We start from the raw sequence: 12954 nt of genomic DNA, 5'->3' as shown, positions 1-12954 counted from the left end.
TTTGATGATTCTAAGCCAATTAGTACCGTAGATACTTAAATAAAGCCATAAAATGTCAAAAGTAGGTCACAGTGACCTTCATTTTGGACACCATTCTCCGAAAACCCAAGATGCATCAACTTACGAAGTTTGATGATTCTAAGCCAATAAGTACTGTAGATATTTAAATAAAGCCATAAAATGTCAAAAGTAGGTCACTGTGACCTACTTTTGGGTCGTTACTATCCGAAAACCCAAGATGCATCAACTCACAAAGTTTGATGATTCTAAGCCAATAAATACCTAAGATACTAAAATATAACCATAAAATGTTGCAACTAGGTCACAGTGACCTATATTTTGGTCGAAAATTTTCAAAGTCACAAGATGCATCCGCTGACCAAGTTTGATGATCCTTGGTCTGAAGGTAATCAAAATATGCCTTTTAAACAATTCAAAAACAAATGCCTGCAAAATTCAAAAAGTAGGTCACAGTGACCTACTTTTTTATAAATATGTTTTAAGGTCCCAAGATGCATCAATTTACAAGATTTGATGATTCTAAACCTCTTAGTGTCTGAAATAATTGGATTAAATGTTTTAAAAAGAATTAGTCATAAAGTTCAAAAAGTAGGTCACGGTGACCTACTTTTAAGCTGACGTTGTTCAAGGACCCAAGATGCATCATCTGACAAAGTTTGATGATCATAGGCCTTAAAGTGCCCGAAATATGCCTTCAAATCAATTTGAAAACAAATGCTTACAAAATTTAAAAAGTAGGTCACCGTGACCTACTTTTGAGTTAACATGATGTGAAGTCCTGAGATGCATCAACTTACAAGATTTGATGATCCTAGTCCTAATAGTAAGCAAAATATAAACGTTTTTATTATTTGTAAATTTAGGTCAACTTTGAAGTGACCTTGAGACCACGCCCTTTGCCCCAGGGTCATGCCTTGAACAATTTTTAATCTTCAACATATCCTGATCCTTGTATGTAAGTTTGGTGAAAATCTGCCTGGTGGTTCTGGAGAAGAAGATTTTTTAGCAACCAGTACTTTTGGTTTTGTTTTCCTGATTATCTCCCCTTGTTTAAAGGTCCCAACCCTTATTTTAGTATAAAGGGTAGCCCTTGGGCCAAGGATACCCTGTGACAAATTTGACACTGATTGGCCAAGGGGTTCTTGAGTTATGGCCCATATTCTAAAAAGTTAACGCACACCGCACACCGCACAAATGGCCATAGCATTAGCTCTTTGAGCCTTTGGCTCAGAAGAGCTAATGACCAATGAAAAGGTAAGTAAATTTACGAGTTCGAAGGGAAAATGAATAATTTAGCATAATTTGGGTGGATTATCTTCACTTTAAGTAAAGTTAGACATTATTTAATGGTTCCTTTTATTAATTTTTTTCCCCAAAAGATTTTGTGAATTTAAAATATGACATTAAATATTATAAAGAGATAACCAAAATAACCGCCCCCTTTTTACAATTTTCTAAGGGCCCAGGGCAGTTAATAGGGATTATACGGTATTGTACAAAACAAGTGACAAATTCTGTTTGTTTCTGGTATTTAATACATTAAATTTTCAATCATCAACAATAACACAGTCAATAAATAATAACAGTTTATACAAAATCACAAGTCTAACACAGAAGGCTGTACAACAACAAACAATAGTTTTATTTATAATTCTCAGATCTGTGATTGGGAGAAACCAGCATGATTATCTTGATGTGTGTTGGCAATGGACTTATTTAGATAGCTTCTATATTAAGTACAAGCATTTTGAGGTATATCCATCCAAATTTATTGGGGAAATACACATTCATGTAAGTTATTATAATTTGGAAAGTTTGCTATGTGGGTATAACTGGGAAGCTTATATCAACTAAAAATGAAAGGTATCTGTTTTGTTTGCCATGAGCTAATGAAGAATTGACAGGTACTGATGATTACCTATGTTATGTATACATTGACATTTACAATGACTTGAATTATAGAAATGAACACCTTAATTCATGATGTACTGTAACAAACTACACAAGTAAAGAGTGCCATATATATCTAAACAGATAACTTATTGTGAAGGTAATTTACTAGGATGTCTGTAAAAAAAACAAGCATATATTTAACAGCTTTTCACAACCACATTAGTTTAATTTAAATATTGTTCACATAAGTTTATACATTATGTAATTTAATGAACTGAGGTCACTGTTGTGAAAAGTATTCCATTTTATTGACCATAGATATTTTATTATCTACATGTACCTGTACATTAATCAAAATAACATTACATGTACAAAGTGATTCAATTTTGGCATCTAAATGCATTATATAAAAGAGTGTGCTTTATATGCTAAAGTTGTCATTACTTCATCATTTGAGATACATGTACAACATACACTTAGGGATGGACGTCAGACCCATAAAGCTTAAAAAACCAAACAAATCATACTAAAATGTGTTGTTTTGTTTTGGGTACACTGCCTGTCATTCCTTTAATATGTAACATTTGTAAATTTACCCCCTAAAATTTTGAATTTTAACAGGTTTTAATTTTTTTTAACTTATACCAAGCATGAGAATCTTTTGTAATTTTAACCTCAAGGTGTAGGTCTCCAGTTTTTCTTTGCTTTATACATTGTAATACCAAAGAAGATAAATTGGAAGAATTGAAGATTTTCAATAGTTATAACTCAACTATGTTCACATCCTGTGAATCAGCTACATGTATTTAGTCTGCAACATTTGTTGTAACTCACAAATGTCTCAAAACAGAAATATTGCTTTTTTAAAAAACTTTTCTCATACACAGTGGAGCCTCAATTATCCTGACGCTTTGGTCCTTGTCAATTTGTCCAGATATGTGAAGCGTCCAGATATCTGAATTACCAGTCAAACAAAACAAAATAACTTTAAAAAATTCTGTTCCGAGGCAAAGTCGTCTGGATACTGAAGCATCCGGATATCTGTCGTCCGGATATCTGAGGGTCCACTGTATAGAGTCATTCTCCTTGTGACTGTATTTGAGCAAAAGTAACAAATTTAAAAAATAACTTTGCATCTGATTCTGTTGAGAAAAGATCAGAATAAAAAAAACAAATGAGATTGTGTCATGATATTAAAAAACAAGTAAACATGCCATTTTTAACTCTTTGTTAAAAAATAATTCATTTTCTTACAGTCTTAGAATTCACTGTAAATTAACAACGCTACATTGTATGTCAACTTTGTTTTAAAAAATTGCAAAGCCACAGTACAAGATGAAAAAACTACCTTGTAACATGGGATTTCTACCATATTAATACCAAAGGTTATTATTCAATGGCAACTGAATTATGAACAGTTTCTACAAGTTTTAGCCTTTGTTTTTCAGAATGATGAAATTTCAGGGAATTTCCTAAATGACAATGAGAACTGACTTCTAAACTCCTTATTTATTTTCTATAAGTGTCTGAAGTTTATGAATTAAGTCTCTAGCAATCTTCAGAACTTGTTTGGCTTTATGTCTCTCAGCCATTTCTGCAAAAAAAAGATAACATTTCATTGGAACTTTTAAGACATATTGTTGAGTCGAACTAACAAATCTATAGACATTCGGTATTGTTTGTTCGTACATGCAATATTGTACACAATTTTTTTTTTTTTATACATTTCTGTATGTAAAAGATATACCTAGTAAACATAAACCAAATGAGCAAATAATAAATGAAATGTTCACTTCTAATGTCTTTTAAATTTTCCTTCTTTATAATAAATTTAATCAACAATCAAAAGAAAACAAACAAACCAACCATTAAAAAACTTGATGATATCTGTAAAGTCCATATTATTGTCTAGGATGATGTCCCGGTAAAATTCCACTAACGCTAGGGCTATAAATAGCACAAAATGGGGGGAGCTGATGTACTTAGCTGCCCAGATTGTCTCCCATACTGAGAATACGTCATCATAGATCAGCTCTGGAAATAATAATATCATATGATTGATACTTTCTCCAAGCACAATAAAACTATTTAATCATATAGTCAAAATAAATTATGTTTGTTAAAATAATTGATTAGACACATTGATCAATTTGAGGCACACTAATTATAGAGATGTGAAGCTCTATGTAAAAAACAATAAAACCCCCCTTACCTCGTTTAAAATCTAATAGGAACCATCTATAACAGAAGTAGAAGTGTGTGTAGTCACCATGGTGATGCATGTGTTCAAACAGCTCAGAATCCAGAATCTGAAATACAAATATAAAATCTATTCAATTTAAAAAAAACATCAAAAAACATATTCTAGAAAATAATGATCATTTTCTTTCAATAGTGAGAGAAGACATCCTGTTTAATCCACATAAGATCTAGGTTACGTGTCAATACTTTGACAGAGTATTTACCTGAATTAGAGATCTCATGTTGGCAAAGTGTGTGTCCATGGCTCCTCCATGGGGGAAGTTAGCAGACATTCTCTTCATTAGCTCACAGAAGCAGCTATAGGTCAAAGACTCTGTCAACAACATCAACATGTATTAAAACTACTATTATCATAATTAGTGGGGGACCAATCTTTAAGGATTTTGTGGGTTACATTTACCCAAGAATTTACATCACCATAAATAATATTAATCTTCGACATATATTTTCATTGAATACACTGTATATACAAGTCAAAAGGGAAATGTGTCAAGTAAAATTTTGACTGTCCAGATATATTGACCTTGGAAGAATTACAATAAATCCATATTACCCTGGTAGCTGGTCCCTTATTTTCTGAAACCTATAGGTACTACATGATTTATTTTGATATCCTACCATCATCAAATATGACTAGAAGTGGTGCCACAAGATCACACATGCCCTGCACATAACCAACATCAAGATGCTCCCATACATACCTTTAAAACAGAAAACAATACAATAATGGTTGTTAGATTAAAAATTATCACAGCCAACAACACTCGCCATTGATTAAGCTGTAATCAGACTTACGTGCACATGATATTGCGGAGTTTATCCAGATTAGCTGGCGTGAAGTACCAGTAGTTACGGTCACACCGCTGTACGTCTTTGTCTATTCTGTGGAGATTTAGACCAACAGTGTCCAACATTTCTGCCTGGAACAGAGAATTAAAAACTACTGTCTTCATGTCTCAAAATCTGTATACTGTAAAATTATTGTAACTGTTGATATTTCAAATATTTTCTGATATACTACTGATATACATGACATTATTGTATTTATATCCTTTATAGAAATAAATTGCAGTTATTTTTTTCTGCTTTTTCTGGCAAACAAGATCATAAGTGTCTGTTTGTTTAGATAAAACAAAACAAACATTTTAGAGGTTGTCTCTCCTTGTACCCTTTCAATACAATTTCTAAACACATTGTACTGGTATATCAACAGTGACTACAAATATTTGATGTTTCTTACAAGGTATTTAGTCATACACTTTTCCTTCAAACCTTCAGAATTACAGATTGTCCATCTGGCCTGACCTAATGTTAACTGTTTTTCAGAAATTGTTACTACTTGTGATATACTCACTGAGTACACTCCTCCGTGTGAGGCTGGGGAGGCCAGGGAAATCAAACTCTCCTTAGAAGCTGACAGTCTTCTGTTTTGTTCTAAAGAAAACAATATGTGTATATACATAAAAAAAGTAAACTAAATAAGTAAAACATAGTATCTCTTTTCTTGAAAATAAAAGTCAATGATACCAAATTCTTCAAAATAAGTTTCATCTTTTAAAATGATGACTATATAGTTTACCTGTTGTTGTTGGTCCCAGTGTAGACTTGGCTGTGCCCTCTGTCATTTCCTGATCTGACGACACATCGCTATCCTCGTCATCACTACTATCATCACTCACTTCCTCTACATCAGCCTCGGCACTGTCTAAAGAACAGGAGAGTTTAGTCAGGTGAACAGCTCGCTCCAAGCTTCCATCCCTGTCACTCTTAAAGAAGTCTGTACCCTCAGAATCCTCAGCTGAGTCCAGTTTGGATCTCTCCTGAGAACTGTGCGGGGCTATAGAGTCCCCAAGTCCATCGTCTGGACTCTCAGAGAAAGACTTACACACATAATCTCTTTTATTCAGTTTGATATTTTGTGAGATTTGTTCCTCCACTGTAATTATCTCCCCTTGTAGGTGGAGCTCCAGACTCTGCTTCCTGTCTGTGGTGGGGGTACATGTAGTCCCTGTGGTGGAGCTCTCCTCTATGACTGTCTCCTGGGTCATGATGTTGTCCCACTCATCCAGGGACTCAAACACATCATTACTCAGACTCGAGTCTCCTCGAGTAAAAGGCCCAGGCAGTGCCATGTCTGTGCTCTCAGACGACATGTTTTTGAGGATGTTGGCAGCCATTGTTTCCTTCTCTCTCTGTCTTACAATGGCCTCCACTGCCAGCCATTCAGACATCGTCTTCTCATACAGAGTCTTCACATGGCTGTCTATTCTCTGCCGCTCCTCCTCTGTACTCTTGAAGGAATAATGACCCAGGAGATATGGCCAAACCTGAAAAATAAAATAGATACTAAATGTACTAGTCTCATATTTGGTTTACTGCACAGGTAGTGTTCAAAAATAGACATTAGAATTATTCAGAACTGAAAGTAGCACTTTACTTCTGATTCTTTTAACTGACCTCTTTCCTGATGCAGTGTTCTATTCCACCATAATAAACAAGTCTGTAGACTTCTTCTGGATTAGACACCTGTCAATTACAGATTAGACATTTGGTCTACAATGTCAATTAAGTATCATAGGAGGAAATCAGTTCAATCAAAGAGCACAAAAAGTGCATTAAGGTTGCCCATCCCTCTCAAGTACTAAAAATCAGCAGCTGGGAAACCCAGAATGATCACAATTGTCACTTAATTTACAACTAGTGTGTGTTTATGCCAAGAATTTTCTTGGCAGTTCATCATTATATTAAGAACAATTTAGCAGATCAGCTTGAAAATTTTCAAACATTTGCAAGAGTGTTAACACAAATTTTCAAACATTTGCAAGAGTGTTAACACAAACAAATCTTATTTTTCATAGTTTTTTGAGTAAAATTTCACAGTCAGAGATCAATCTGACCAAAGTCTTTCCAGAACAAATTTCATACAAAACAAGAATAGTTATGATCCTACTGATCCATTCTGATTGAGTTCCCTCCACGTCCTTTGTGTCAGCCCACAAGAAGCGTCATAAGGAATGCTGGCCGGGACAATCCGGTGTAGAACTAACTCAGACAGGTGGGTTCTAACCGTTTTTAAGTGTCGGCAATGGGCAAGCCCTAAATATAATCATGCATTGAACTTATTACGCATGCATACATATAGATGAAATCTTCTTTTATTTCAAAAATATTTCATTGAGAACATACAATTATACCAATGATTAATGTAATTTCAGAAGCAAGCAAATGACATTTAATGCATTAAAATGAAGCAAATAACATTAAAAGCATTAAAATAATCCAAGTCTCATTTTAATTTGGCTGCAGATTAAGTAATTTTGCCAAAAAGTTAATAAATGTATTGGAATATATATGTATAACAAAACATGATTAAATGGTACTTACATCCATAGAAGGCCCTAGAGATAATCTGAGTCTTCATCGTGTCACATAAATGTTTAATTGTTGTCCTGCAACATAAGCATAAATCATTTATATGTTATGATTTTTAAAAAAATCTTTCACTTCCTTACATATTCCAGAGTACCTAACTGTACTGCATCGCTTAAATATTTAACAGAATGATCACTAGTCTTGATCTTTTATTCAAGAGTAGGCTTCTTCTAGTAAATTAATATTTATTTTATATGTAGTGAATACACATGTAAAATCACTAATATTCATGGCAGGGAGAGAAGAGGGTTATTTTTTGCTGTTTTCAAGGTTTGGAGTGGCTCAGAAATTTGTGTCCACAACACAATGTAAAATGTCATATGCATATTACTTCTCAAGAATTCTTCACTCATGAAATCAAACCCACATACACCTATTGTGTTTCTTCAAACTACAAAAATTTGACCCAATAATTAGTGATTTTACAATAGATTGTGCATAAAAAAAAAATTATCCCAGTTATTGCATTATAATGGTTATGTAAATAATCTTGACTTTTGATCAAAAGATTAATTAAAAAAAAAAACAATTTTCATATGCCAAGAGGAAAATGTAAATAAAATGTTTCACAGATTTGAATCATGCAACAGATACACTGAAAGAAATAACATACAGTAATTTAAATTAATTCCCCATGAAAAATTATTACTGTTACAGAAATTAATAATTCAGTCTAGCCACTATCAATCAACTCCCTGAAACAAATAGATATATCGACACTTTAGAAAAGTGTAAATAAATTAAACAGGAAAATGTTGCAATATAATTGGCATTATTTATAGACATGTCACAACATGGAACTATGATAGAAGATAGCACGAGGTATACAATAATGTAAAATTGACAGTGAACAAGCTGCCTCATTTAAAGACAAACTTTCCTTCATAGATGCAGAGAGAGTAATTTGACAAAAGTATTACAATAAGAAAACTGATACCAGTGACACATGGCAACAACATTGTGACTCGACACTGTAGGTAAAACTTGGGCCTGAGTTACGCACATTTGATACCTGTGATCTGTGGCTGACTTATTCAGACAGGAGCTGTTCTGCTGTTCCTGGATTTTGGCGTAACTTTGTACGGACGACGAGTCCACCAGAGCAGGAGCTCGCGGAATCTTGTTAGCCCAGGAGTAGTCTCCCTTCACATTCACTTTAGGGTCCATCATTTCTGGAGCTGTGGAAACATACAGGATATATTAGTAAATATTTCTTAAAATGGTGATTTATAAGTGTTTGCATATTGGATAAATAAGAAGGTAAATCATTACAACCATAATGTGACTAAGTCTAAAAGGTCATTCAAAACAAGATTTAGTCATTTACTGCTATGGTTTTAAAATGACCATCAATAAGGCCTGGCAAAAATTATCTGTTTAGTTTCATAGTTATAGCACTGACTCTGAGTTGTGATAGATGATATTAGATAAATAGATGATATTAAATTTTCTGCAAGAATGTCAATAAAAAATAATGCTTGAGGAAATATTGAAAACAATTATGACCAAGCACTATCAACATTAATATTCTATGATACAGATAATAACACTGCGTAAGTCCTTACGAATGCTGTCGGGTCGGCACGTAGAGATGATGCGGAACACGTAATCTGTGGCCTCCTCCTCGTCAGCACTAGAACTCGTGCTACTTCCTGTGGAACTCGTGCTGCCTGAAAGCAGAGAGAGTCGACTCCCCTTCTTTCTCAGTTTTGGGAAGACTTTGCCTGAACAAAGACCTAGAGCTATTACTTAATGTACATACATTGTCAGTAAGCTTGTAGAACAAATATGTGTTCTGTTTGCAAAAACTTTTTCATACAAAGTTTAAGAAAATGCATTGTGCAGTGACAAGAGAGAAGGACTGCAAACTTATTTCTCCAGTAGTGCCTCTATACAGAATATTTTCTGAAATAAAATAAATTTATGCAAAGGACTCCTGATTAATTAATTTTTTCATGCTCACTGAAAAAAAAAATCAAGCAGTGTTCTGTATGGAAATACATAAAAAAAGGCAGTTTTGAACAATATTACTAATTGAATAAAAATTTTGGGATAGAAATAAGCATAAACTGTAGAGAAAAATCTTCTTCAGTGAGCAACCACAAAGCCAGATTAATACAACTTTTATAATGGTAAATACATGGAAAATTTATATAGATAGAAATCACACCAGTGCCAAAACAAGCAGAAAATCAGTGATGTCTATTGCTTACAAAAGCCTACAAGCAGAAGCTATGTGTACAGATAAGCATATTCTGAGTTGGCACTATTATCAGAAATATGTTTGTGTACCTTTACCCCTTTGTGACCAGAGAGGGGGGTCCAGCTGTCCATGGGGTAGGATACCGTTCTCAAGACAGGAGAGGAATGCCAGCAGGTGCCCTCCTTTTGGGAAATGGATTGGGGGTCTCTGTACCCCATCCTGACCCACCAATACAATGGTGCCACCACAGTCAGCTGTAAAACAAAGGGTAAGTAACTCAATAGTGTCAGCTGTAAAACAAAGGGTAAGTAATTCAATAGTGTCAGCTGTAAAACAAAGGGGAAGTAACTCAATAATGAGGGCATAAATACACAAGATCAGAATAGGAATTCAAACAGGAGATAAACGTACTTACGAAATAAAGAATCTGAAAAAATATGACAAAACAGAACATAGAAACATAAACACAACACCAAACAAAGGAAGGAAATTAAATTTCATGAAAAAGGGAAAAAATGAAAACAAAAACCAAAAAGTCAAGCAGGAACATGAACAAAATCACAACCTTAACAGAAAAATGTATTTTCCATAAAGGGAATGTTGACTTACGCTGCTGGTGACAGTGGATATACACTATTTCATCTAGGTACACAGTTAAAGCATAGTCCCAGTACAGGCTGAAATAAAACAATATCATATCATCATAAAATCTATTAGGTAAAGGATTCTTTTTTGAAAACAATCTTTCTTATCAGAAAGGTTAATTATAAGTCTTTTAGATGATGCTTAATGGTCCAAAATTCTAGAGTATATTTCCATAACATGGTTTAAATAATCCAGAAATAACTAAGATGCTATGTTTTTTTATTGTAATGCAAGATTCTATTTATTAACAGATATTTTATGTCAAAGTTCATCTTTTTCCTCTCGCATCATGCTGACTCCCATATCCAATATCACACCTAACATGCTTCCAACAAAAACATAAGGGCATTATAAACCCTTTCACACAAACAGGAAATACTGCAACAGAGATTAATTTTTAGCATGTCAGACAAAATTAAGTATAAATTTATTTTTAATTCACTGGGTACTCCATAAAAAGCTGTCTGGTCAAACTGCATTGAAAACTGTGTCAACAGGAAAGGGACAAAATCACATAATCTCTGAGTTGTAGTTAGTTTTCTTGAACTCACTGAACAAGTAAATCTAAGTTAAAGAATCAGAAGGCTACTGCATTATATGAATGTGAATGGTTTGTTAGTTTGTGATGAATCGTGCTCTATATGATATCTATGTACATACAAACCCTTGTACCAAATCTACAACAGACCCAAAGACACAAAATTCTACCTGTATAAGACAAAGAACAGCTTCTAAAACATTACCTCAATCAAGCCCAAGATGGCTTAAACTGTAAAAACCACATTTACAGTGTATAAAAATAGTTTGTGATGTACATCAACACAAAAAACATCAATAATGGGAAAAAATTTCACAACATGGAAGATACTAAGTAGGACATTAACAAAGAAATGTCTCGTTAAGATTTCATTATTTTTTTTTTTACCTGCGATCAATTTCATCATCTGTGTCCTCACAACATCCATTCATCAGCTGATTAGGTGTCCACATGATGGTCAGACCCTCGGCCGATTGATGGAGGGACAAGTAACCCGCTAATGGCTCGGTGTCCTCTCTCTGAAACATCACACAAAAAACAATATTTACATTTGCAAATTCATCAAATTAAAAATGGATGCATAAATTAAGTATCTTAGTGTAATGTAATAATTTTTAGTGAAATTACAACAAAACTGTAGGAGTGTGTACCATTTTCAAAAATTGTTCCCAGACAAAATGACAGTCAGTCACATAAACACACAGACATATAGACAAGACACCTTGCTATTACATCAGCTTTTCCCACCTTTGGTTACTAGAGGTAAGAATTAGGCAGATTAGTTTTATCTGTTGTACTTACCGGCTGAACCAGTACATTGTTTTTTCCATACAGTAGAGTTGTTTTGGAGTTCTGGTGGAGCGATTCCACATAGTCCCGAGCGGAGTGATGGAAACTCTTAGAACTCTCCTCACTGCTAGAGCTGGTGTTCCTCATCTGAAAATTTGTCATCGGCTAAAATATAAAACATGGTACAGGCTGGCAGGTAACAAGAGGTTTTATAGATTTAATAAGAAAAAAAAAATTGTTTATAAATATGCATTTAATGATCTACTCATGACAATAATAACATTGCTTTTGCTTTCTCTTTTTATACCTGCAGACCCGGCCGTTTAGGTGAGCCTGGTCCCGTCAGGTGGTTAGTGCTGGAATGTATCCTGTGGCGCTGCACCAATTCATCAGCGGGGGGATCTGTCCAAAAGTGATCTGTGGTCTTCATCTTCGTGTAGTCCAGGGCACAAGGACCAACTTTAAATTAATAAAAACATATATTGAAGTTAAATTCAAAATGATATGTGGTGTTTATTTTTAAGACATGCATCTTTTTCATCATCATTTTTCACATAAAACAAGGCTTTTTCTCATATTAGCCATATATACTCTTTTTTTCATTTTGTGTATGTTCCCAACTTATCTTTATCTTTGAATTGTAATGCAAATATCTTAATCTTCCCTGCAACTTTAGATAGAAAAATATGAAAGAGCTTTGAAGAGCTGAAGTGATACACACCCAGAAGAGAGGCAAATATTGGTCCATCTACCGGGTCAGCTATCAGGGCCTCAGTATCATAATATCGACTGAAATTAAAACAAAATTTCATAAGGTTTATAATTTAATCAAAACATTCAAAATGAGACCTTTATCAAAATACATGCATGGAAAATAAAAGAGCATGTGACTACAGTGTTAAAATGATGTACACAAAATTACCTTCTGGTGGATCAAATGGTTAAATGATATATTTTATTACACAATCAAATGGATTCTTAATATGTTAACTCAAATGGAACATTTGTAGTATTTAATGTAAGGTGGTTATTAAAATTTTCTGGAATGATTGGAAGCATAAATCCCTGTATTTTACAGTTATATTTTATAGTATGGATGAATGGATGAAAAATGTGTAAGGTATTGCTTTCTTAATTTTAAAATTACTTATCAACATTAAAGGAAAAGTCC

General features: G+C 33.8%; 1 protein-coding gene across 1 annotated transcript; it reads right to left on the bottom strand.

Moving 5' to 3' along the window:
* Nucleotides 1-3006: 3006 nt before the first annotated feature.
* LOC134269036 (small G protein signaling modulator 1-like) lies at nucleotides 3007-12595 on the bottom strand. Its single transcript, XM_062751261.1, has 19 exons — nucleotides 12505-12595; nucleotides 12091-12242; nucleotides 11796-11930; nucleotides 11382-11512; nucleotides 10421-10488; nucleotides 9901-10065; nucleotides 9174-9332; nucleotides 8621-8786; nucleotides 7561-7625; nucleotides 7127-7272; nucleotides 6634-6702; nucleotides 5756-6503; nucleotides 5531-5610; nucleotides 4972-5096; nucleotides 4795-4877; nucleotides 4380-4489; nucleotides 4127-4223; nucleotides 3781-3948; nucleotides 3007-3508 (listed from the first exon to the last, which is right to left on the bottom strand). Exons 1-19 carry the CDS (start codon nucleotides 12593-12595, stop codon nucleotides 3420-3422), a joined length of 2847 nt encoding a protein of 948 aa, XP_062607245.1. The 3' UTR covers nucleotides 3007-3419.
* Between the last annotated feature and the right edge of the window lie 359 nt (nucleotides 12596-12954).

Source organism: Saccostrea cucullata, unplaced genomic scaffold (assembly GCF_032062105.1).
Source record: "Saccostrea cucullata isolate Sc308-1 unplaced genomic scaffold, CSIRO_AGI_Scuc_v1 ctg16057, whole genome shotgun sequence".
Taxonomy (NCBI): Eukaryota; Metazoa; Mollusca; class Bivalvia; order Ostreida; family Ostreidae; genus Saccostrea; species Saccostrea cuccullata.
This window is presented reverse-complemented; position numbering and strand designations above follow the sequence as displayed.

Bases quoted from the DNA above. Each gene is read 5' to 3' on its own strand.
- LOC134269036 (XM_062751261.1), bottom strand. From the start codon at position 12,595: ATGAAATTTTGTTTTAATTTCAGTCGATATTATGATACTGAGGCCCTG. The intron at 7,273-7,560 runs GTAAGTACCATT...GATTATATTTAG, and splicing joins CTCTAGGGCCTTCTATGGAT to GGCTTGCCCATTGCCGACAC. The intron at 6,504-6,633 runs GTCAGTTAAAAG...TTTATTTTTCAG, and splicing joins AACACTGCATCAGGAAAGAG to GTTTGGCCATATCTCCTGGG.